Genomic DNA, 26603 nt, shown 5'->3' with positions numbered 1-26603 from the left:
ACTACAATTACAACATCCCTTGTAGTTGATTAAGATGTATGGGTACTGACCGTTCCATCGATTTAGATAATCTGATCATATTTATATATTGTGTAATTCTTTTACACAATGGTTCATTTGTGGTTTGCTATTGATATGTACCTTTGTCGTCTTTCCAAAGTGTGTGTTCAATTTCCAATCATTTCATCCTTATTAATGCAAGTACTGTGTTTCAGGGAGATGCTGGAGCGTCCTCAACAATTACATCATCCCTTGTAGTCGATCCAGAACCAGACCTTGTAGTCGATCCAGAGCCAGAGGTATGCGTACTGACAGTACCCTCTAATGAAATAAAATCGGTCTAATTTTATGTGTAATGCAATGGATACTCTTTTCTAGGGATGTATACATGATCCGTATATTGAACTGGAGGCATGCAGATCCGAGTCTGTGCACCAGCTTGCTGATGGTGATGTAAGAGTAAAGAAGGTTTCAAAGAAAAAGAAAAATAAGGTTAGTTATAATCAGTTTATATTTTTAGCAATTGTTTTGTGCTGAGGTTTTCATTATATGCTTTTTTTTAATGTAAATTATTCAATACTGTATGTTGCATTTACACTGAACATCCTTTTTTCTATCTGTCCTGTAGTTGCCCGATAGAGTACGGACTATGCAGACACAGACAGCGACACAAATGAGAGATGCTGCTTGCCAAACTGTTTTCACCATGGAGGAACTATTAATTGAGGCGCGGCGTGTTCAGACTCGAGATGCCTTTGTCCAATGGCCAGAAAATGAATTTAATGTGACCGGCGAATCCAGCAAAGTGTTTTTGGACCATTGCTACAATGCGACTGCTGCGCCAGATGAAGACGAAACTGAATGTATAGAAGATAGTTTTACATTACTCGCAGAGCACTTGACACAATCGACACCCGCCAAAATAAAAAAATAAAAAATAAATCACACCCAAAAAGCTGTCGACGATGTTTTCTCCTATCCACGGCCAAGTAACAGATGTTGAAATGACAGACTGAAGCATCAACACAATTGAGCGACGAACTAGACAAAGATATCAACTATAATATGTCCAGTTTGGGTGAAATGTGCACAACGGTTCAGTCCGAAACAACAGTGATGCAGGATGACAGTCTAATAAAAGAGGCCAATACATAGTATTCGACAGCAGCTTGATGGAGATTATAAAGATGCTGAAATGTGTGCATTCAGGGTGAGGGGAAGTATGTGGGAAGCCATTGGTGAATGTGACTTGTCTAACACAAGGCAGTAACCTCAAAATACATGCCACCTGCCAAAAGTTACATAAAACATTTTCATGGTCCGCTCAACCGATGCTGGGGGAACTGCCAGATGGCAATCTACAATGTGCCGTAGTTTTACTTTTCAGTGGCTCTAGTTTCATGAAGTTATCCAGTGTCTGTCAGTTTGTGGCACTCCATTTCAGTTCTAAAACGGAGTACTACAAATACCAACGTGATTATCTATTCCCTGCCATTAGTGAAGCTTGGAAAATTGAACAATTGTCTATTCAAAGTACATTCTCCGACAAACGGTTCAGGCTAGCCGGCGATGGACAGTGTGACAGCCCCGGAATTTCTGCCAAGTACTGCACATACCACTTTCAGGACATGGAAAGTAAGAAAATTGTGAGTTTGATGGTTGTGCAGGTGTCCGAATGTGAATCCTCAGTGGCCATGGAGAAACTTATAAAATCACTGCAATATCTACAATCGAGGGGAATGCAAATCGACCTCATAGCCACGGACAGACAAGTTTCTATAGCCAAAACAATGAGAGAGCAGTTCCCAAATATTCAACATCAATTTGATGTATGGCATGTTGCCAAATCAATCAAAAAAATCTCGGCTGCAGGGAAAAAAACATTTTGGAAAGTATTTCACAGTGGTCCCAGTCTTTCAGCAACCATCTTTAGTGGAGCTCCAAAACATGTGATGGTCTGTGGAAATTCTACTGGAAAAATGGCGGTCACTAATGCACCACTGTTCCAACGTTCACCACTGGACAGAAAACCAAAATTTCCACCAATGTGAACATGGCCCTTTGTCCCCAAAGCAGGCACGGAAGAAGAAGTGGTTGATTCCATCTTCACCTCCACACAAAGCCCTTGAGAAGTTTGTGTTTGATACAACTATCAAGAGATCTGAAGGCACTCTCAGAATTCTGTTAAACAGGAGATTTTGGAGGTGTTCACCAATATGTGCCTAATGAACAGGCCAAAGAGATTGCATTTCGGCATCGGAGGCATGAAATATAGGACATTACTAGCAGTATTAGTGCATAACGAGAATGTAGGCCATGAACAATCTAGGACTGCAGGAAATTTAGGGATACTTCGCTAAACTACGGCCTTTACGAAAATAAGCAAAAAATGGGTGGTCAAGCCAGTATGAGGAAATGGAATTCGATTGTGTTAAATATCTTATTATTAATGTCTTAGAGATGCATACTCTTGGAATTGCACGCAAATCTGTTCAGAGCACACATACATTGCCACAAAACATTGCCAACGTGCCATGTCCACCCAAAGCAGAGCTTGTTGAACAGTTCAAATACCGGTACAAATGATTACCATCAGTTTTTATTTTTGCCTAAATGTTTTTCAAAGTGTCCAAATAAAGTATGCAATTTTTCTTTTGACATTTATGCTCTTAGTCCTTTTTTTTTTAAAGTAGTACTATTATTATGATTGACATACAATGTAACACTGCTTTCACATTTCACAGTTTAGTCGAGGTACTGGGGGACCTTCATTTATCGTGTTAGTGCCCGAGTGTGTAAGAATCTTTGGGGTTTTGGCAGTTGCCTTGTCATACAGTCCCCCAAACAACGCAATATCTGCTCGTCACACAAAAGGGAAGAGACCTAGGCTATATAAGATACTAGGCACGCAAGTAGTACTGACTGAAAACATGCCATGCGGTAGGAGGCCATGAGATCAGTAGAGGTGGGCCTATTACTAGACACACTTCGACTCCGTTTTTGTGTTTCATCGACTACAATTTTGGAGTAGGGCACATTCTGTCATTGGCAAGTTTCCCCTACCCCTCAGCAGCGCCACGAACAGCGAGCAGTGACAGCCCCCAATTTTTTCCTCCAGGGCCTGTGCTTAAAAATTCAAGTTCTCATGGATGCATCGACACGGGATGTTGCAAACTAAGAATGTATGTTCATTGTGAGTGAAGGTCACCAGCTTTGAATTTTTGCTTGGGAGCTGGGGAGGCCCGCATGTCGCGCACACAGTATAAGGTTCTATTGTTTTTCGACCTTGAGAGACAGAGACCATTCGGAAAGGGATTGAATTGAAGGAGGGGTGTAATAACGTAAGATATGATAAGGTTGTCCATTCCGAAACTGGACCTAGTTACATGTAAGTTCAGTTTATGAAAAATCGTTGACACGAGCGGAGTCTGCATTACGCCAAGAGAATGGAAATGCCGAATATAATGTAAGATTCTCTTTAGACGATTTTATACCAGAACTAGTCCAAATAAGAATAGCTGACCGTTATTGCTGGGTTACATTGTACTCGTTCGTTCTGTGTGACATATTGCAATGAAGTGCAAGTACAACCTTTGTGTGTTGGTCTTTCTACCGGGCACATGGGCAGTCCAGCATCGACACGCATGTAGACCACCACTTGTTTCCCCCTGGTTCAATGCTAATAAATCATTGGAATGTAATTGTTGCCTCAGTTTACGCATTACATTTAGAGCTGAACATACTCCATTGCACTATCCTCGGAAGCAAATAGCGAAGGACTTTGATATTCCACGTTGTGTTCTCTCAGTTCACATTGTGTCACATCTGTGCTAATAAATAAAATGATTAATTGTAATAAAGATCGGCTACTGAGACACATTTCTATTTTTATGGTCCTGCAAACAGGTACATCCTGCCATTCTGCGATTGTCATCTATTCCAGACCCCAACCGAAGGTTTCTTCAAACGCGAGCTGCAAATACATGTTAATCACTGGATTTATTTGACTCTTTTTTGGGACGATCAACAAGGGCCAATATGCCCTTACGCTGTACCAGCGATTAGGAGCAACATCATAACCTTTACGGTGGTCTAGAGCCAAGTTGATGCACCAGCCTTGCAATTCACTGTGTGACCAAAGTGCTTCATTTACCTGAAACGAACACCCTGTGTACCAAAAAGGAAAAGCGTGTGACTCAACTATAAACTTTTGCGGATCGAGAGCAAAGAAAAAAAGTTCCATTTTGATTGAATATGTCAATCGCCGAATGTTCTCGAAACATTTAATGTGACAAATGTACTTTACCAATTGTACAGTCTTGCTGTTTCCTTTTAAAGTACAGTTTCATATTCCGAATTGTGACGTGCTGTGTTGTGAGACGATGTGCGTTTTCCGGGTTCTGCGTCAAGTCACGTAGGTGACGACTGGACGCGTTTGTCTACGCTGCCCAGTAACGTCACGGAGAGAGGCAGAGAATATTAATGATTTGGTGATGTCAGGCTCAGGGGATATGATTTAGTGCCGCAAAGGCAGGTCACCCAGGGCGATGCGGCAAGTGATAAGATTATCACAAGATGGCCGCGCCCTGCTGCCTTATTTTGCTTGTGTTCAAAAGACGAAAACTCTGGTAAGGTGCACAGGAAATGTTTGTACGATCGATCAACTTATGGTTAAGAACACATGGCCGAACCATAGGGACAATATTTCTGACCGCACCATTCCTTTAAGAGCTTTACAACATGCGGCTATGTGGCTAGTATTGCAGTCCTACGGATACCTGCATTGTGATTGCACATACGCCGGCCACGTGCAGTGTGCATAGGAAACCTCCAAATTAATTACCTGCAGCTATCTCGGCTAGTAATGTCCGGCACACATTTACCATGCTATGTTAAACAAAAAAACACCACTCTCCGTGTCGCCAACACTTAAGATGCACACCTGTTATTTGTAAGATACACCGACACTATTAGGCAAGGGAAGGGGTTGCACAAATGGATACATACACAGGGCAATTTGGCCTTTCCAAAAGTTTGTGAGGAGGCCAGCCAAGTTATCAGTGACAAAACGTTTTTAACAGGCTGTTATGGTTTAATTGTGGTAACAAATACATATTACATTTACAGAGAACAGCATGCTAAAGGAACGTTCCGTTTACAATGTCCTACTAAAAACATATGCAAATAAGTAACTAACAAATTTTGTTAAAAGGGACGTTATGGTGAAGGTGGGGTACTACAAACATCACTTTTACTGGAAACACTGTGCTTAAGCAACATTTCCGTTACCGCACCCTGCTAAAAAACCCAGGAAATTCACTAACAAAAAACATTGTTAAAGGGACGTTATGGTTAAGTTGCACAACTAAAAAACCTATGAAATGCATTGGAAAAACGTTTTACAGGGACGTTCTGGTTACAGGTAAAACCGAAACCCCCCAGAAATACGCCAGTTATAGTAAGGTACGCAACCATAACTCACGCTACCACTCTGCACTGCAAGGACTAACATCCATGACCTCAAAGATGACATCACTAAAGTCATTGATGACATTGCATATCTGGTCCACTTGTTTTTGTTCACTGGCATATCTAGGGCTGGTGGTTTTCTTCACTAACAGTCAGAATATTAAAATTAAAAAGGGGCTGTATATCTAGACGTTAACATTGTCATATGTTCTTAAAGTACTTTCCTTAGGGTTTGGTCTCAGCTCATGGTGCACATACATGGGGCAATAGGCAGGCCTCAAACACACAATTTGTATAAATGAAGATAAACTTTCATTGCTAACATTTTCTGATGATGCTGTTTCTTTCTTCCTTACTGTAGTTTCCCTGTATGTGCTTCCGATGTGTATGCATTGTGGGTCTTCATATGTAATGTTTGTACTAGCAGAAGTGTGTAGTAAGTCTTGAATGGTTAGCTAGTTATTACATGTTTAACATTACACAATTACACCTGACATCTTTTTGCCAACATTATAAACACAACCCATTGTAGGGACTTTTCATCAAAATTAATTTCACATGTGATATCAATTACATTAGTGATGTCATGTTTGAGGTCATGGGTGTTAGTCCTTGCAGTGCACAGTGGTAGCGCGACATATGGTTACTTACCTTACCATATCTGGCAAATTTTTGTTTTTTTTCGGTTTTACCTGTAATAAGAACGTCCCTGTAGAAACGTTTTCCAATGAATTTCATGTTTTTTTTAGTTGTGCAACTTAACCATAACGTCCCTTTAACAATGTTTTTTGTTAGTGTATATACATATGTATACAATACCTTTAAGTGTGTAAGTGTTTACTTGGATACCTGTATTTACTGATTTCATTGTACAGCTCACACAAACCCTCTTAAAATAAGCCTGGCTGCTCAGTCACACTAGCAAATTGTGTAGTAAGGCCTACATTAAAAGGTGGGTTATGTAAGAGATATTTCTTGTGTCGTCAGTCGCACACCAGTTGGACTGCATCAATTCTTACCCAACAATAACAAACTGTACTTTGGAATTTGCAAAAAAGAGGATTGGGACACATCTAAAGATTTAAAGCAATATAATGGGAAAAGTTGAAGTTTGCATGTCATGTGGAAGTTTGAGTAGTGGCTCACTGTGTAATATAGCAGCTTCTTGTTGCCCAGAAAAAGCTCCAAATTTCGGGATGATGCCCGACATGTGCTGAGTTTTGCATACTAATCAGATCTTTATTTCGATCCCTAATGGAAGAATATAAAATGTGCAACTTTAATTTTCTTTTAAAATATACAGTTGGGAAATCTCCTTCGGTGTGAACAAAAAAATAAGCAGGGCTATCGAAGTAATGATACATGGGGGTTGAAAGAAAAAGTTGGAAAATACAGTTTGACAACATTTGTTAAAACCATGCTAGTGTCAACATCTACAAATGTAACATCCATTTTATTTTTTTTACCAAAGATTCATCAATTTCCTCATCAGAGCCATCATCATCACTATCTTCATCATCTTCTCTCACTCTTCCATAGCCTAAAACAGTGACAGACAAATAACTTTGCTGAGAATTGTGCATATCATTGTCAAACAATCTCAGTTCTTGAACATTTCTAGTTGCAGGCAACAAGGCACTATTTCATGTGCTATTGGTCTAAGACCATACAGCTTATATATCAACTTGATTAAAAAACAAGCATTGGCAATGCACACAGTTTGGACTTTTATGTAGGCATGGGAAAGGCACTTGTCAGCCACAGCTGTAGTGGTATTACCTGCACAATGATGGTAGCAGGTGCAAATTGATGAGTACCTGGGCATCTAATGCCAGTGTCTGGCAAATACCTAATACTTCTACACAAGCCAAAATTGTTGGCTTTTACACTTCTGATTTTTTTTTTTAACAGGACTTCAATGAAGGACACACAGAATGCTTCTAAATCGAGTGCTTAAGGCAACCCGGCGAAGACATTTTATTACACTGGTAGTGAGTTTACAACTCCAAGTAAGTCATTAAATCTCAGAAGACTGCTTTGAAAAAGCACTGGCAGGCTCTGAGTGTACCATTTGATTGTCAGGCTTGATTAAAACAAGCTCAAAGAGTTCCCATGAGCGGGTGTTATGGGCGGGGAGGGGCAGGAACTGGGTCGGAATGAAAATAGGAATAGCTTGGCCATGGGAAGTCAATGGATGGGCAAATAACCAAACTACATCTACAAGCTGTCACTCATTTGCCATTTCTCCCTATAGGTACTTTAATGCAATAGTTTAGGCTTGTAGGTGCCGCAAGCGGCACCCAATAGCCCAAACAAAAAAGGGTGGGGTAAAAGTGACTGGAGAATCCTTTTTGCATGGACAAAGTCAATGGGCACAACCTCATGAAGGTGTTTTATTAACAGGCTATTTATATTTTAGACCTTTGTCAAGAGCAATAGAGCCCTACGGTAGGGTTCAATTTGACTACGGATGAAGGCGGACAGGCCTTCTTTAGGCTGCCTTGGTACTTTTGTGAGGCAGTCCTGATAGAACACCTCAGAGTGGTAGTGAAATCAAACAGAAAACAGGACAAAGCATTACAACTTTGAATAAAGGAATGGCCACAGCAGAGAGAATATGCAAATATTTACATACTTAAAAGTTAAGTAAACTCAAACAATGCAAAGTCTAAGCGGAAATATGTCAAGACTCCTAACCACTAGGGTCACAGTTGTTTAAGTTGACTGGGTCATGGCAAGGTCACCGTTTTCAATGGGCAATGGCGAGTGGTGTGAAGGGGCAAAACAAAAGACCCTTCCATACACAAACCCATTACAAGTCATCCTTGATCAAGTCTGAAAGTTGAATAGAAACTATAGACTTTTATAAAAGAAAACGCAAAGATTGGATGAACATGTGGCTCTAAAGACAAACTAACCTTAGGTTTATGTTTGGATTTTGTAAATGTGGTCCGCTATTTATTTATTGGTTATTTATACAGCGCATAATAAAGGAAATGGTGTTTCAAGGCGCTACAAGAAAAAAAGGGGGGGTAACAGGGATGAAAATAAATAAGAACGGTCCTACTAGGTCTTGTGACATTAGGATTGTGCAAGTGCAGTAACAAGAAGTGCAAGGGAGATGGGAATGTGGTCCAGGGGAGAACAGGGCTTCTGGGGCAAGGAAAGTGCTAAGGGGAGGCCTGGTGGCCAAGTGCCAGAGACAGCAGGGAGTGTGGTCCACATGCTAAGTGCGAGGATGGGGGTGGACTGGGCGTGGAAGGCCTGGTGCCCTTTAGGACTCTTAAGGAACCAGGCAGCCAGTCAACTGCAGTAGAGGGGTATTATCAGGGGAGAGGGAAGGAAGAGGAGAAAAGGAGGGGCTTGAAGAGCTTCCAGAATTTAAGGAGATCTGGCTCAAGCCTGAGGGGGGCAGGGAGGTCATTCCAGAGGGAGGCTCCTGCGGAAAAGAGAGATCTACCGTCCAACTCACTGCTATAACATGCATTATGGAAAGACTGTTTATTTTGTGAATGAAGCACATTTAAAATTAAACTGTGAAGTGTTTGAATGTTTTATGCACATTTTGATTACCATAAATGAATGATGAGCGTGAGAGTGTGGCTTTGAAAAGATAACACAGTGGTACTCCTAAATATTAATTTGGATTACACCACTTGGGTGCAGAGCATTTAGGAAACCTTCAGACTAATTGCCTTAAAATGAAAGATCCTTTTTTGTCCCAGAACACAAAGCACGCTCCTTTCTATTCTTTTGGACCGTGTAGATAATGTATATTAGAGCTCACAGGTACTGAGCTGAATGTAGAGAATAATATCAAATCTGAGGAGGATCACATGACAGATGTAAAATATCAACCTGCAGTTTATGTGGACATTGTGCTACTGGACGCCCAGGTGAAGCCATTATAATTATTGATCTTCACAGTCCTGGAAAGAATGCTAAAAATACATGGTAACAGAAATTATTGATTTGGCTACAGATCAATTTATAGAGCACAGCACAAATGCGTTTCAACATGGGAGGAAACTAACATAAATATCTTCATTTATTTACAACTGTTAAGATGGAGTTACAAAATCAGCCTTGGTGGGAGGATTTAGGGAGGCCATACTTTTTATGGTAAACGGGGAACACACAGAGATTACCCAAAACCCAAATCAAGGTAAGATAGCCGAGCAGTCAAGGCTTAGTCTCAGGAAAAGTGTGCGTGGTCTAGGGATAGAGTGAGTCCAATATAGAGCAACACAATTAAAGATGGGCAGTGAATATATACAAATAGTTATATATTAGGTCTTTATTCACACATTAAGCATATAGAAATCACAGGTAAGTAGTCACACAAAACCATATACCACATATGCCTACATTCACCATTAGGAAAATAGAAGTGCATATGAATTACCAGTGCAATACAGGCGAGTAGTCGGATTAAATGAAACTAAGCAGAAGCAACAAAAGAACATCTTCCATCAATTTTGAATTCCAACCCTAAAATGGTATGGGGCCTTGTGCCCAAAAGTCACACGTTTCAAAGTATAGTTTCTTTGAGGAGGTTATTCAGTAGGATCTATATGATTTCAGAGAGGAGATTTGGTCAAAGACAAATCCGTCGGTTTGTTTTCTTCTTTTCATCCATTTGGCTGCAAATATATGCAGGGGGAGACATCCTGCAGCCCCCCCCCTTATCCCTCAGACCTTAATTACTTGTACCAACCCCTCAAATATTTGGTCAAACAAAATGAATGGAATTGTTTTTGGCCAAATCTCCTACGCAGCAAAACTTCCTACACCCTTTAGAAATTATGCTGTGGGCTGTGTTGGTGCTTTTAGAAAGTTTTCAAAGTTAGATACCTATTTAATAAGTAGCGGTAGCATTGAAAATGCTTTCAGCAGAAGAACAAGTTACTTCTTACCTGTTAACGTTATTTTGATGGGATGTTCCTCTTACCTGGTAACGTTACCAGGTAAGAAGTAACTTGTTCTTCCAAGGGATTGTGTCCTCCGACGTCTTCCTGATCTTTGATAGACTCCCATAGCAGTGGCATGTAATTGGAGGTGGGAGAGAGACTGTTATGTATCCCTTTAGGGATGGACCGAATGGAATACGGCCTTGCCAAATCTGGTCTCTTGAGTAGTGGAGGAATCCAGATTGTAAAATTTTGTGAATGTATGTACTCAGCCGCACATATGTCTCGGATCGGTACCCCTCTTTGGAGAGCCGAAGAGGCTGCGATACCCCTGGTTGAATGAGCCCTGAGATTTTGGGGTGGCTCTTTCCCTGCCAGTTTGTAACATTCCAGAATGGCCAAAATAATCCACCTGGAGATGGTTTGTTTCGTTATGGGTAGTCCGAACTTGTGACTTGAGTATCCTACAAACAGTTGGTCTGCTTGCCTGATCCTAGCCATTCTGCGGATGTAAAAGCTGAGAGCTCGCCTTGGGTCCAGCCTATGTAGCCTTTCCTCCTCTTTCCCCGGATGGGGAGGAGGGTAGAACGAAGGTAAGGTAATTTTCTGAGTAATACGAAATTCAGAAACCACCTTTGGGAGGAAATTAGGCTTCACCTGTAGGACAACTTTGTCCTTGTGGAAGATTGTATGTGGGGGTTTACAGGAGAGAGCTTGTAGCTCGCTCACCCTCCTAGCAGATGTTAGTGCTACCAATAGGACAGTTTTAAGCGTGAGAAATCTCAGCGCACAAGAGTGAAGTGGTTCGAATGGAGTGCCCATTAGGAAGTTTAAGACTAAATTTAAGTCCCATAAGGGAACCTGGAATGGTTTTGGAGGATAAACATTAGTTAATCCCTTGAGAAATTGTACCACTAGAGGAAGTTTGAAATACGATGGTTCCTCCGCAGTGCGCTTGAAGATAGAAAGCGCTGCGAGATAGCCTTTTACAGTGCCAACTCGAAGGCCTGAGTTTGCCAAGTAGAGTAGAAACGATAACACCGTTGGTGTACCACATGAAAAAGGGTCGATATTCTCTTCCCTACACCAACTGCAAAATTTGTTCCAACGGCAGCGGTATAAAGACTTTGTTGCTGGCCTTCTGGCCGAAAGCAACACCTCCATGACGTCATCAGGGAGATCCCAATCCTTGTACCTCACCCTTTCAGAAGCCAAGCGTGAAGGTTGAGGGTTCTGGTGTCTGGATGGAGAACCTGACCTCCCTTCTGCGAGAGAAGATTCTCTTTGAGTGGAAGACGGATTGGAGGACAGATGGACATATCTAGAAGGTCCAGGTACCACTTTCTCCTGGCCCAATCCGGGGCAATTAGGATCATGGTTTTCCGGAATCTTCTCAACCTCCTGATCAGTTGAGGAATAACAGGGACTGGTGGGAACGCGTAAAGGAGTGGAAACTCCCAGTCCACTACAAACGCGTCTCCTAGAGCTCCTCTCAGGGGAAATTCCCTTGAACAGAACAGATCGCACTTCCTGTTGGTGCTTGTGGCAAACAGATCCACCTGAGGGGTTCCCCAAAGGGCGAAGATCTCTTGAAGGACTTCCTGAGCTAGCTCCCACTCGTGGGAGACTGCTCTGCCTGCTCAGAGCGTCCGCTGTCAAGTTCTTCTCTCCGGCTAGGTGGACTGCCGATAGAGAGATTCCTTCTTGGATTGCCCAAAACCAGAGCTGCATCGCCTCTCTGCAAAGTGGCAGTGATCCTACGCCTCCTCTTTTGTTGAGGTAGTGCATGGCCACCGTGTTGTCAGTCATTATCAGGACATTTCTCCCCTGTACTGATGGCAGGAAAGCTTTCAGCGCTAGTCTGATCGCTCTCAGCTCCAATAGGTTGATGTGTAGTCTGGACTCCGATGGAGACCAACGACCGCTGATGGTCAAATCGTTGGCATGGGCTCCCCACCCCGTGAGTGAGGTGTCTGTGACTACTGTTATCTCCGGCCATGGTTGCCAAAACAGTTCTCCTTTCAAGATGTTCTCTGGATAGGCCCACCATTCAAGGTCGCGGGCTACCTTGTCCGGAATCCGGAGGAGATCTGTCATTCTCCCTGAGAATTGCGACCACTGACTTCTCAGTGCCCACTGAAGAGATCTCATTCTCAGGCGAGCCTCTGGCACAAGGAAGATGCAGGATGCCATGAGGCCTAGCAACCTCAAAAAGTCGAAGGCTGGGAGACGTTGGACATTTTGAAACTTGGTGACCATCTGTAGAATATCTTGAGCCCTCACCTCTGGGGGCGAGGCTTTTCCCAGGGAAGTGTCCAGGAACGCTCCAATGAACTGGAGTCTCTGTGATGGTATCATCTGTGACTTCTTTAAATTGAGGGAGAAGCCCAGTTTGTGAAGGAAGTGGCAGACATAATCTAGATGGGCCTGGGCCTGTTTCGTAGATACAGCCCTGATCAGCCAATCGTCCAGGTAGGGGTAGACGTGGATCCCTTCCCTCCTTAGACTCGCCGCCACTACCGACATCAACTTGGTGAAGTCCCTCAGGCGGAGGTCAGCCCAAATGGCAGAACTCAAAATTGAAAATGAGAGTCGCCAATTGCGAACCTCAGGTATTTCCTGTGTTTGAGATGGATTGGCACATGGAAATAAGCATCCTGAAGGTCCAGAGATACCAGCCAGTCCTGGAGCTGGAGGTCCTGAAGGATCTGAGAGAGAGTTACCATCTTGAACTTGTCCTTCCTGAGGAACTTGTTCAATTCTCGTAAGTCCAGGATGGGCCTCAGTCCTCCGCCCTTCTTTGGTATGAGTAAGTAGGGGGGTACCAGCCCTTGTTCCTGTCCGCTACAGGTACCGGTTCTATGGCACCTTTCTCTAGTAGGTCTATAATTTCCTGCAAGAGGAGCGGATCTGGAACTTTTAGAGAGCTGTTCCCCAGTGGATGACTCTGAGGGATGTGTAGAAAGGGTAGGCAGTAACCCTGGGCAACTGTCTCCAATGCCCAAGCATCTGACGTTATAGCCTGCCATTCTGTCAGATGGTGAGTTATCCTGCCCCCTACAGGTGTATTGTGTGGAAAGGCCTCAGAGTGGTTTGGGGGCGGCTGATGCAGATGCCGAGGGTAAAGAGGCACCTGCTGCTGTTGCGGCCTTAGTACTTTTGACCCGTCCACCTCGGGTGGATCTCCTTTGGCCTCTTTGAGCCGGCTGTCCTCTGCCTTTGCCGAATGCGGAATAATAGCGAAAGGACTTTCCTCTCCCAGAGGTTCCTGAGGGGCGAAAAGGAGTTTGGTGGATAGCAGCTCCTAAAGATTTTGCTGCTGCTTTAGAAGTCTGCAACTTTTCCAGACTGTCATCAGCCTTTTTCCCGAATAGTGAAGAGCCGTCAAAGGGCATATTGAAACGTCTGGACTTTCGCAACCACGCATGCCTGCGGATTGTTGTACCTGCCGCCATGGCCCTGCTGATACTGTCAGCGGAATCGATGCCAGTTTGAAGTGATTTGCACATGGCATCTTTGCCATCTTTAATAATGTTAAGGAAGGCTTCCTTTTCCTCTCCTTCGGGTATGCAGTCAGCCGCTGATGAAGCACACTCCCATAGTGTGTGACTGAACCTGGCGAGCGTACAGGTGGCGTTGATGGACTTCAACGCCATACTACAAGCAGAGAAGACTTTCTTCACCATAGAATCGTACCTCTCATCATCTCTATCCTGTGGGACAGTAGGGTAAGCGGTCCTACTGCTAGATGAAGTTGCCGCTTGAACCACCAGGCTCTCTGGAGTCAGGTGTTTTGATAAGTATTCAAGGTCAGCAGCCGCTACCCTATACTTTGCTGACAATCTTATTGACCGCAGGGATAACTTCAGGAGTTTCCCAATTAGATGTAATTTTCCTTTGTAAGCCTGCATGGAAGGGGACCGCAGGGTCCTCCTGTGGACCTTTGTCTAATATGTCTGTTTGGTCATCCTGTTGAAAAACAGGTGAAGGAGCAGACCAACCCATAAATTCAATAATTCTTGCCATAAGGGTTCTATAGGGTGTTTCGGCATGTTCCCCTGGGTCTGGTTTAACAACTTCCACTTCTGGGGAAGTGTCCAGCCCACTTGCCTCATGTAGTGACTCCTGTATGTCCTTCAGCCTTCTTTCCTCAGAGGTGAAATCCTCTGAAATAGGCAGTGTGGTCCTCTGTAACCCAAATGTTTCCTGGTCAGAATCTCCCCCCTCTTCATAAATTGAAGATAGTCCAGGGTACTCTGACCTCTGAAATGGTGTAAAACCCATCTCGAAGGCAGAAGGAGCCAAACTTGTCATTACTGGGCGAGAAAACGTCGATGTCGTCGACGCCGATGTGACAGGCTTCGAAGGCGCAGAGAACGGCGTCGAAAAAACTGGAAGGGGTCTCGAAGAACTCGAGAGGATCGGGATCCTACTCGAGGACATCGACGACGGCCTCGGCGTCATGCCGGAATCACTGTTGGCTGTGGAGTGGCCTTGGTCTTCTCTTTCATCGTCATCGACGATGGCGTTGAGGAACCCTTCGACAACAGCTTCGATGGCGCCGATCCGTACGTCGACGAAATATTCGACGACGGCGTCGAAGATGGTGCCTTCTTACCCGATGGCTCCTGGCGCTCTCGGGTGGAATGTTTCGTCGGGTGCTGTGACTCGCGGCGTTTTGATTTTTTGGGTTTTTCACCCGGGGTATCACCCTCAGCTGTCTTCGAGGGGGTCGAGGCCGCGTTCTCGAAGACGCTTAACATTTTCTTTCTGAATTCCTCCCACTCATCTTGAGAGCTGTGTTTAGTGGGACAGGAGACCCTTTCTGGGGACACAGAAGACGAGGAAGGGGATCTTCGACGTCTCTTTTTTGTGTGTCTTGATCTCGACGAATGGTGGGAGCTACTTCGAGATCTAGAATGGGAATGTTTGACGGCGAGGAGACGAATGCCTTGACTCAGCCGAAGAAACCTTCGAGGAGGTTTTGACTGACTTACCTCTCTCGAGCTTCCCCTTGCGCTCCTTCAAGGCTTTCGCTGTCATGGACATGCAGTCCTCACACTCCGAACAATGGTGCTCGGATCCCAAGCACCACAAGCAGATCCTGTGTGGATCCGTTATCAACATTTTTTTACCGCAGTCTCGACATTTCTTGAAGCCGGATCGCGGCGTCGTCGGTTCCGATGAAGATGCCATCGAGAACGAGTAGGTATTATTCGAGTAGATTTAGTAGTTATCCTGACTGAACTGAGCAACGACGTTCCGAGGCCCCACAAAGCGCGGAAAAACGGAACTGAGCAACGGACGCAGCGCGTGGCTATTTATGGGCATGATGACGTCGGCGCCGATACGGTGGCCGTCGAGGGACATCGACGGACGTCGACGCGCAGCGCCCTCTACAGAAAAAATTTCCGAGGCCAGCAAGCTGGAAACGTATTATCAAAGATAAAGAATACGTCGGAGGACACAATCCCTTCGAAAATCGGTTACTAATGGAACACTGCAAATAGAAATTTAGAAGATTGGAACACCTATCCAAAAAAACAAATCACCGAATATTGGGAAACAGGAACCTGCATTAGAACATAGAGCAAAAACAAATACGGAGGGGATTAAGTATCTTTATATTTCCTAATTTTAACAATCCAGCAGACCCAGATTTAGCAGAACAATGGGAAGGAAACTCGGATACAAGTTCCTTCAAATTGATGGACATTTTGCTAGAACATGCAGAAAGGCATCATAGAACAGAAGCTGAGACATCAACTAACAAAAGAGATAAAGGAAATTAATGAACCAGTAGATCTTAAAAAGAAAAATGTTGAAATACGTAATAAAATTCTAAAAACACCAAGATGAGGCAAAACTCTACAAAAAGAATTCTTCAGAGATGAGAGACAAGGTATATGCGTACCACCTCAAATATGACACCACAAACCATAGCTCAAGGGAAAATACACCTGCAACATCACCCGCTAGCTCCAAAGTCGATAGTGATCATGAAAGAGTTGACGACAGCAGCTACGGCATTAGACAATACTCAAACAGGGACGATCACATCAAATTTAAAAAAGCAGTTGTTTAGATCAGATGGAGAAATTGCTTACCAGTAATATTCTTTGTATGGATTCTTCTCCTGCAGATTCCTCACCCGATAGATATCCTTCCAGTGACGGCCGCTCAAAAACTTTGGCAGGAGGGACAGAAAGACTCGACATCGACTCCTCTCGACTTAGTCCTGCCACTCCTCGACTGCTGACTGGATGTTGGCCGTATATAGGTTACATCACTGCACCCCCATACCTCAGTTCCGCATTCCCCTTGAACCTCCAAAACTTCAGAGCTCAGCAGCCGCCAGGGAAGAATCCAAAGGACAACCTTAAAGACAGCCTAAAAACTGATCATTTGTTTTTGTGAGGAATAGACAATGAAAGCAACCGACTGACAGCATCCACTGCAAAAGGCACCCAGCACCAAATAATCATTGCCTCAAAATCTCCCCTTGAGAACAACCAGAAAACTGCAAGAAACCACTTTGATAGCGGAACAGGAAGGGAGGGCGATGAGGAATCTGCGGGAGAAGAATCCATAGAAAGAACAGTACTTGTTAAGTAGTTTCTCCTTCAATATACTTAATTTTCCTTTCCTGCAGATTCCTCAACTGATAGACTCCCAAAGCAGTAAAGAGTGCGGAGGCCTGGATGAAAGCACTCAAACAAGGAAACTCTGCAACACTGCTCTACTTAATCGAGCGTCGGACCCCCTTACCACCTCTAAGCAATAATGCTTAGAAAACACGGTTAGACAAAGTTCATTTAGCGGCACACCCTTTTGCAAAGCGGATCATCGCCCGGGTAGAATGAGCTCTGATGCCTGGTGGAAGATCTTTTCCTGCTCTCTTGGAAAGCTCTGCAATTAGGGACCTGTAAGAGCCAAAATACTACTAACCTATAAAGAGAATGGCAATATAGATCTATAGCAATTATAGCATAACTATAGTAGAATTACATGAAGCCACAGGCCTCTGAACGAGAGGCAGAGAAAAGCAGAATTAGGCTCATGAAGCACCGGGCCAGGGCTTGCAGCCAAGGTCAGAGACAAACAGAACATTCTTAAGCCTCAAAGACTAGGAGCCAACCGCAAAATAGAATAAATACTCACTAAATTGCAGCCAAGCCGAACAATGGCTATTTAATCGCTGTGCTAAGAGGAGCAGTTCTCAGAGAAGCAGACACGAAGTGTAACGTGTGGTTCACAACGTTGCAACCCTGCAGGCACTCTCCAAGGCAAAGTGGTTATACTGATGGCACCAATGGGGACACAGTCTTTTTCATCACCTTGAGAAGGTACACAAAGCACCGAGAACAGAGCTGGGTCACTGACCTGAGACCACCAGCTCCAGCATCAGGGAACGCAAATCCAGGGGTGGATGGCAAAGGGCAAGGGCCAATGGCAATCCTGTGACCCTGCAACAATGTAATAGATAGTTTCTGACATGCCTGACATGCAAGGGCCAGTCACCCACCCAAGTCTCAGAAGCTGCGATTGCTGGAGATGTTACCGTTTCCTGCATGATCCCGGTCTGTTATGGAAAATAAAGGACAGTTCTAACTTGCCCTTGGCAGAGTCCTCCGTCTGTATACCGGGGGAGGGTTTGTTGGGCCCTGGGTGCTCTGAACGGTGAATGTGTAGTGTGAACCCAGATCTCTGGTATACCCAAGCATACCTCATCCTCAATACATATGACACACATATAGGCTGAGGGACTCGGGGGTTTGGGTGGAGTACCCGACCTTACAACTGCGATAGCAGGTCTGACCGACAAAGCAGCTGGAGAGGTGGGCCGATGGTGAAGTCCAAGAGTTCAGAGTACCATGTTCTCCACACCCATTCCAGGGCGAGGAAGATCATAGTGGCTCAAAACCTCCTGAGAACACACAGGATGACCGGTATTGGAGGACATGCATAGTGGAAGTCTGCAATGCTGGAAATGCTTTGGAGGGACAGGTCCTCCTTTTCCCACTACTTCCCTGTATGTGTTTTTGGTTATGTTTCCTGCCACAGGAGCCCAGTTTGGGCCTCTGGCAGTGCAGCTCCATCTTTATTTTTTAGTGAATACCACCCATGGGCTGGGCTACCCCTACAACGCCCCTGGGTAGGAGTGCACCTTGATGTCCCTAGTTGTGTAATGGGCACCTGTGTATTGCCCCACAGAACGGGGAATCAGATGGTGGCAGCTACATGCTGACTTGGCAGTATCTCTGGGTCTCCCCCATTTTGAGACACCGTGGCCCTGCCATAGAAATCAATGGATTCTGCAACAAAGGAAAGATGGCCACTGAAAGCCTCATGGCTTCCTGCCTTTCCCTTTTTGTTTCTCAAAGTCCTGAGAAGCCCTGGCTCTGTCTCTCTTCCCCTGATAGGATGTTCGGGGAAGGACCATATATGGTTTGGGGCCGCCCCTGCTAGACTGGTAGGAGCCCTTCTAGGGACCGCTTGATTTCGGTACACCGTAGGGGTGGGAACTGAATGAATGGAAAGGGGAGTTAACTCACATTCTGTGTTATATGATAGGATGTGGCATTTACAACACACCTATACACAAGTGTTTCTAGGCGTGACAAGAAAAAAAGGGGTTAGCAAAAGGAGGACAAACTAACGCCCATACTAGGCCTTGTGTCATTAAGATCGCACAAGTGTGGGTAAGAGGGAAGGAGAGACGTGCCAGAGGGGAGGGGAAGGGAGAAGTGCTGTTAACAAGTGCAGCCAGCGGGTGGCTCATAAGTGCAGAGGGAAGGGACTGTAGGGTTGCAGATACAGACCGGTAAGTGCTGGGGAGCCCAGAGTCAGTGCAAAGGCAACTGGACACGCAGGAGCCTGGGCCAGAGTTCAGAGGGTGGCCAGGTGACCAGTGTACAGAGCAGTCAGGTGCATCAGCAGGGGAGAGGAAGAGAGAAAGCGGAAACTACAAGGAAGGTCTTAAGTTGCATCCGGAACTGGCGGTGGTTCCGCTCAAGTTTGAGAGAAGCAGGGAGGCTGTTCCAGAGGGAGGGCGCAGCCGAGGAGACGGATCTTCCCCCAACTCTCTGCTCGGAGAAGCATCTGAACCTCAGAGTTGGAGGTTGATGAGCGGAGAGAGCTCGAGAAGGAAGATATTTTGGAAGAGTAAGTTGGAGGCAGAGCAATCCCAGGCCCCAGAAAGCCTTGTAGGCGATGCAGAGGGTCTTGAAGTCGATGATTGCAGCCACAGGGAGCCAGTGAAGAGATTTCAGAGCTGGAGAGATACGATCCCTGGGCTTGAGGCCAAGGACAAGTCTCGCAGTTCTGTTCTGGATATGTTGTAAAGGTCGAAGAGTAGAGGCAGGAAGATTTAGAAAGATTGTTGTAATAGTCCAGCATAAAGAGGACCAGAGCTCTGGAGACATTGACCTTATGGGAGAAAGTTAGAAAAGGAATAATACCTCTGATGAGGTGCAGCTGGTAGTTTAACTTATTAGAGACAGATGTGAGGAGAGAAGGAGGGGGGTGGAGTTGAAGATGACACCAAGGTTCTTAGCCTCACAGGAAGGAGCAGAAAGAGGGCCCAGAATGAGCGGCCAAAGAGAGGAAAGGAGGGAGCGGGTGACCCAATGGGGAGGATCTCAGTCTTACTGGCATTAAGGCAGAGATCATTGGCGGCACACCAGTCCCGAATTGCGGCCAGACAGTCTGGTATGAGAGAAGAATCAGAGGTGGCTCAGGGGAGCCTGAAAGAGCTCAGTGTCATACGCATAACATTGAAAATTGGAGCAGAAAGTAGCGATGCAGTGGGCAAGAGACGGCAGGTAGTGGTTGAAGAGCTAGGCATAAAGGTAAGACCCTTGGGGAACACCACAAGTATAGAGGGATAGAAGAGAGGAAAGACCCCAGTTGGACCCGAGAGGGTCGGTGAGAAAGGAGGTCAACCAGGCCAGATCAGTAATACCAAGGTTGTTGCAGAGGCGAATGAGCAGGATGGCATGGTTGACCCTGTCAAAAGCAGAGGCTAGATCAAGGACAATGAGGACAGAAGGGAGATTGGAGTCAAGATTGGAAAGCAATTCTTCACAGGTTTTCAGGAGAGCAGTTTCAGCACTTCTGGCAGCTCTGGAGCCAGACTGGTGGTCATGGAGGCAGTCAACAGATTCAGTATGTAGATTAAGATGGGAGATGGCCAGCTTTTCCAAGAGTTTGCCCAAGAAAGGGGTGGAGATTGGGCGATAGTCAGCCGGAGAGGAAGGATTGGCTGAAAAATTCTTTAGAAGGGGGTGCAAAAGAGTGCTTAAGGGGGAAGGGAAAGTTCCATTGGCAAAGTAGTGATTGCAGAAATTGGCCAAGGCTGGATCAAGGGAGTCAATGTGGTCCTTGATGGTTCTGGATGAGCAGGGCAAACCTGCTTTGATGAGACATTCGTAGATAGGACTTGTCTAGAAATCGTCTGGGGAAAGGAGGAGGAGAGACCGCCTCAGACGGGCCAGGAGTGGTAGAAGAGGAGGTAGAGGAAGAGAGGGTGTACAGGATGACCTGAGTTTTAGTAGTGAAATGAGAAGCCAAGGCTGTGGAGAAGGCCTGGGAGGGATCAGTAGAGTTAGAGCGTGCAGCAGGATTGGCCAGCTCCTTGCATATTTTGAACCATTTGGCCGAGTTGTTAGATGCTGCAGAGATACCAGCTTCGATGTAGGTTCTCTTCTTAAGGAGGACAGAGTCTGTACTGCCTTTGGAGCTGGCGGTAGGCCAGTGTGTCAGGGGGTGCACCTGAGGCGCTCCACTTGCGTTTATGTCATGATCTCTGCTTCCAAAAGGTCAGGGTTTTCCCAACTCCCTTGGAAGCAGATCCATAACCCAGGTTCCGAGTGCCAACCAGTCCCAATTGGGACCTTTTGGACCCAGTCCTGGCGCCAGTGGCACCAGGCTCATAAATATGCCCAGTCCCAGCGCTGGAAGCGCCGGGCTCATAATGCTTGGGTGGACTTACCTGCAGCAGACCATGCTGCTTACTTGCCTGCCAGTTGAGTCTCTGATCCTCTTCTGTTTGGAACTACTTTTCCTGTTGGGTGGGGCAGGAGCCACTCCCTAGATTCAGAACACTGGAACTCTTCTGGAAAGCAGGAACTCTTTTCTTACCTAGGCGTGGCTGTGGAAGGAGACACCTAAGCACTACAGGAGGCTATTTAAACCACACCCGATGGATGAATCTTGCTTTGCGTTATTCTGCATCCTCAGCAGCAGAACGCTCATCGTGTCTTCTGCATCTGATCCTGGGCCTAAGGAAAAAGGCTTACCATTCTGAATCCAGTCTTCAGCAACACCTATAAAGACAAGAAAGAACAGGTTAGCATTACGGTCTTCAGTGACAGCTCTTCACTTGCCTGGTCCATCGGCTGTCACCAACGCCTCGCGCTGCATTCCGGCATCTGAAAGACAAAGGCTTACCTACTCTTCGTGCGCTCCGGAGGTCTTCACACTGCATTCCAGCATCTGAAAGACAAAAGCTTACCAACTCTTTGCACGCTCCGGAGGCCTTCGGCGCTGCATCCCGCATCTGAAAGACAAAACAAGGTGCGTTTAAAGACATTGGGGAACTTTAATACTCACGTGCCATTACTCCTTTCCACATCTAACCCAGTGGGTATTCCGGCACCCTGCAGCCGCCCCGAACTTGTACCTGCAAAATAAAAAGACAGTTAGAGCGCATCGTGAAGCAGGCAACAAGCGCTTACTTACATCCTTCCAGGCGCTTCTATTCATCACACGGGCTCCATCTTCAACTCACTTCAGCCCGCCATCCGCCATCGCCGGAACCCTGCAAAACAAGAGACATCTTTACTAAAGACTTTAAAGACATTAGAATTACTCGAAACTTACCGTTCGTGCAGTAAACGACGGACAGCAGTCCTCTGAAGTCAAGAGGCCTGCTCCCCTTATCCAGTGAAGAAACTGGTTACAGCACCCTGCCTCGAGGCAGATGGAGCACAGCGTTCACTTACCTAAGACATCTTACCCTTCGAGCCAGACATACAGTGCACAGAGGTCCAGCCCAAAGAGCCAGCCGTGTGTTACACATCACCTTTGAAGATACGGTATACGCCCATTCAAGACCGGCACCTCTACGGGAATCAGGTGAGCGTTACAGTTTAAGGGCGGCGAGGTCTGAATCGTAACATAAGTTGCATTTGAAATTGGGCTTCAAGTGGATCCTCGCAACAGGGGCAAGGACATTGAGAGGGTTACAGATGGAGAGATGAAGGTTAGAGCGGGCCGAGTTAGGGTGCGAGTCAGCCAAAGGTGCAGGAGGAGGAGAGAAAGTGGCGGCAAAAGCCTCAACTTACACATGCTTCATGGGTCAGATGACCGAGAAGGAGGGGAGAGGGAGGAGAGAGGAGAGAGGGAGGAGAGAGAGGAGAGAGAGAGAGAGGAAAGAGAGAAGGGGGAGGGGAGAGAGAGACTGGTAGCATCCAGGTAGATGTTCAAGTCTCTGAGGAGGAGAAGTTGAGAGGTTTAGGCAAGGAGCGAGGAGAGGTCAGCCAATTCAGAGGATCAGGGCAACCTGGCCAGACGGCATGTAGATGGTAGCCACAGTGAGAAAGGCCAGGAGAGCTAGAGAGCCTGCAGACCAGGCATTCAAAGGAGGAATAGTGCTGCATTGAAATGATAGAAGCAGGCATGCACTCTGGAACAATCAAGGTTACACCCCCAACAGGATGGTTGGTTCTGTGTGCAGAGAGGATCTTGTAGCTATCAGGAAGGAGAGTGTCAAAACAGAGCTAATGTGAAGCAGGTCTTGGTAAGACTGGTTACATCCAAATCAAGCTCTTCCATGAGACAGCAGATGTCAGAGGAGTGCGACAGCTGAACAAGAGTTGAGATTAGCTATGTGGAGCAGGTTGCCACATTTGAAGGACTTCTGGGGAGGGGTACAGGCCACTGGTTCTGGTTGGAAGTGCCGGGGATGGGGAGAGGAGGAAGGAAGAGAAGGCAGGGTAGTCAGAGAAGGAGACGAGAGTGCTGAAGAGGTGGCAGAGGAAGGAGGCGGCAGAGGGTAAGAAGGGATAGCAGGAGAGGAAAGGAAGTTTAAAAGGTGCGGGAAACTTCTATTAAAGAGCCTGAGGACCCTGGACGAAGACAGTGCTATTAAAGTAGATATTAATGCTGGTCTTAGAGGAGTGGAATGGGGCCAGGAGGGCATCCCACCAGGTGCCACCATTAATGCATTAATGAGGAAGAGGAAAAAAGAGAGAGAGAACGAGAGCATATGAGGGGGTCCATAGGCCTGGAGAGGGAACGACAGTATGTCGGTAAGGGGCTGTCTGGTGGAAGCACTGGTATAGCTATCAGCGTAGGGAGACCTGGGTTGGAGATCAGGATGTCCCTTTTGAGCTTCTTCCTGCCAGACTTAGCAAGAAGGATAGGATAGTCGATAGAAAAGCAGTGAGGAAAGAGGGGTATGGGGAGAGGAGTAGGGAACCCAGGGAGAGGGGAGCCTGGGGAGGGGAGGTCACGCGGGGGAGGGGGGCCGACAGGAGGGAGGCACGGGGGGGCAAGACACAAAAGGGAGGGGAGGTACAACAAAGAACAAGAACAGACCGAAAAATCAAATACAGTACAGAAACATCCGAAAGTGAAGCGCACAACAGGGAAACTGGAAGTAAAGAATGCAGATGCAATACAAAAGCAAAACAAAGGTCAGCAGAGAACCTATAAGTGAAGAATGCAGGCAATTGCAATGTGATGCCACAAACCGTGGATAGCAACACAATATTAAGAACCTTAGAGAGCATACACAAAGTGAAAACAGTCAACAAGGCAAGAATACAATAAGAACCTAGAAGAAGAATGCAAGCAACGCAAAGTAATGCCAGAAAAACAGTGAGTGTGTCAGAATAGTACACAATAGATCGAAGAGAGAAGGGCTGAGATACGAGGAAGGAAGGAAAACGCAGGGGGATGGGGGGACGGAACAGGATGCAGGGACATACGATGCGAGGGAGCGCACATGGCTAGAAAAGCAAGGGAACGCATGCGGCCAAGTTGTGGGTGAAGTATTTGAGCAAGGCACAATACAGCACACCCAGATTCGACTTTCCTAGAAGGGGAAAAAGGATATGTTTTTGAGCACAGCACAATACAACACACCCAGCAGGTCGACAGCTGCAGGCTAGGTGCTACCACGGCAGCTTCCTGGCAGATACCAGTGGAGCCTCTGTTCCTTGGCCGAGGGGGCTGCCATGGCAGGAGGTGCCGTGGGTGACCTATTTAAAGGGGCTGCCAACCAGTGGGAGCATGGTGGGAGGGAGCGGGCACACGCACTGCGGCGCAAGAATACCATTTTACAAATGCACAACTTACTGTTCCACGGGGCACCAGTCCTCCCCCCAGCACTTGAGAAGTCGACGTTGGAGTTGCCCGATGATGGGATGGCCTGTAGGAACAGAGGGAGAAAACACATGTTGGTGCATGCTTACCTACTGTCTAAGCAGCAGGTATAGGTGTCTAGTTTTGGTTGTGTGTCACAATGCCTGTGGTCTGCCTGAGCCAGCAGTGTCAAACTGCACTGAAAGGCTGGGAGTTGTCCCTAATACACAGCCACTGTTTTGAGTGTCTGATTTTGGGTGAATGGCCTGAATGCCAGAGAGTCCGATTGGGTGTTGCATTAAGACTGCCCTAGTGTGTGATTGGCTGACTGAGCCTAGCTTAGACTGAATTAATGGGTGGTGGGATGGTTGAGGGGGATTTGTGTATAACCGAAGACCCCTCCACTTACCTCTGCGTCAGAAGTCCAGAAATTCTTCTGTGTCAGAAGCCTGGTGTTTCCTGGAGGCATATCCTGAATCCAGCTGGATGAAGAAGTTCTGCTGCTGCAACTCTTCAACAAATCGAAAGGCTGCTGTGCTGATTCAAGGACTGATCAAGAGAACCTGGACAGGCAACCTCTTCCCGTAACTACAAGGGGACATTGTGCAACTGCTGTTCTTCACCTGAAGTGTCCTGGTGCCTTACGAACACGGTTTAGTTCCCGTCAGCTCGACAACGATGACCCAGTGACGACTTCTCCCAGAGGGGGTCCGTCCTCAAGTAAAGATGAGAGACTCTACCATTTCGTCTTGCAAGGCGTCCACAGCACTTTGACGAGGAAGAGGAGCTTGCTCCCTCAGGATCTATACAGGGGTCTCAAATTTGTCTTGGGCCTGGCTCTCCTATTGCTTCCCAGGTACTTTGTGGTGGTGGGACCTGTAAAGAAAAAAAAGCAGACAATTAACATTTAAGGACTGATCATTAATATCAAAGGATAAGTATAACTTACCTTTTATTGTAGGTTGCCAAGGGTGGGGGCTCGAGGGGGAGGGGGGATAAACACCACACAGAATTGCTTTTTACTCTGAAAATGTTTAGCCAGTGTTCTAAGCATTACCTGCCTTTCTACATTCATATCCGTCGGGTTAAATAGTGTTTGGCAATATAAATGCTTTTTAATAACTTACCAGTTGGTGCATTACTGCTAGACTAAGAATAACGGGTACCACATAATACTGTATATTTATTTCTATATTGTTCTAACTATTTGAGAAGACTTTCATAGTATGCTACGTAATAATGATTTATGCCGCGCACCGCTACACCCGAGGGTAGTATCCAAGTGTTAGGGAGAATTCTCCAGAATGGCCAATTTCCCTTACCTACTGAGTCCCTCAGCAGCTTTGCTGGATTTCTAGGATTTTTTTTTTTCACCTGGTAAGAGTGTGAGCCTTTTTCCCCACTCTTACATGTGTTTTGCTGTGTGTGTTCAGACTGTGGAGCCTCACCTATTCCATGGGCATCATCTTTTTACTATGTGTTACACAGCACCTTCAGTGCAGTGACACAGGGTTGTCTTTTTCAGACTTACCAACTCTGACTCCATTTTCTGGGACGGACTACGGTCTCCCAGAAACATGTAAACTTGCCATTGACTTTTAGTCTTTTTAATCTCACAGACACAGTACAAATCATCTTTCATAGAGTACTGGAAAGGGTTATTATCCCTTTTTGTGTGTCTCTCATGGAACATTGTTTCATTCCCTTTTCATTAAGATTTGGCTGGTGGCAGTGGTAACTACCCTATTTTTCCGACCGCTGTTATTTTAAATAGCCATGGTATTGTTTTAGGCTATCTTGGTTGCCTCAAACTTAAACCCGCTGACCCATATAGATTTTTATATGGTTCCGGCT

The 26603-nt window shown here is 45.9% G+C and overlaps 1 protein-coding gene across 6 annotated transcripts in view; it reads right to left on the bottom strand.

The window, feature by feature from the left end:
• Window positions 1-26603, bottom strand: part of TRIP12 (thyroid hormone receptor interactor 12) — a 2051777-nt gene that overhangs the window by 447891 nt on the left and 1577283 nt on the right. For all 6 annotated transcript variants that reach the window (XM_069618297.1, XM_069618300.1, XM_069618299.1 and 3 more), the window contains one exon: window positions 6936-7009. In XM_069618297.1, the coding sequence (XP_069474398.1) occupies window positions 6936-7009 (74 nt within the window). The remainder of the gene's footprint in view (window positions 1-6935; window positions 7010-26603) is intronic.

This window comes from Ambystoma mexicanum, chromosome 10, assembly GCF_040938575.1.
Source record: "Ambystoma mexicanum isolate Mex_15411 chromosome 10, UKY_AmexF1_1, whole genome shotgun sequence".
Lineage (NCBI taxonomy): Eukaryota > Metazoa > Chordata > Amphibia > Caudata > Ambystomatidae > Ambystoma > Ambystoma mexicanum.
This window is presented reverse-complemented; position numbering and strand designations above follow the sequence as displayed.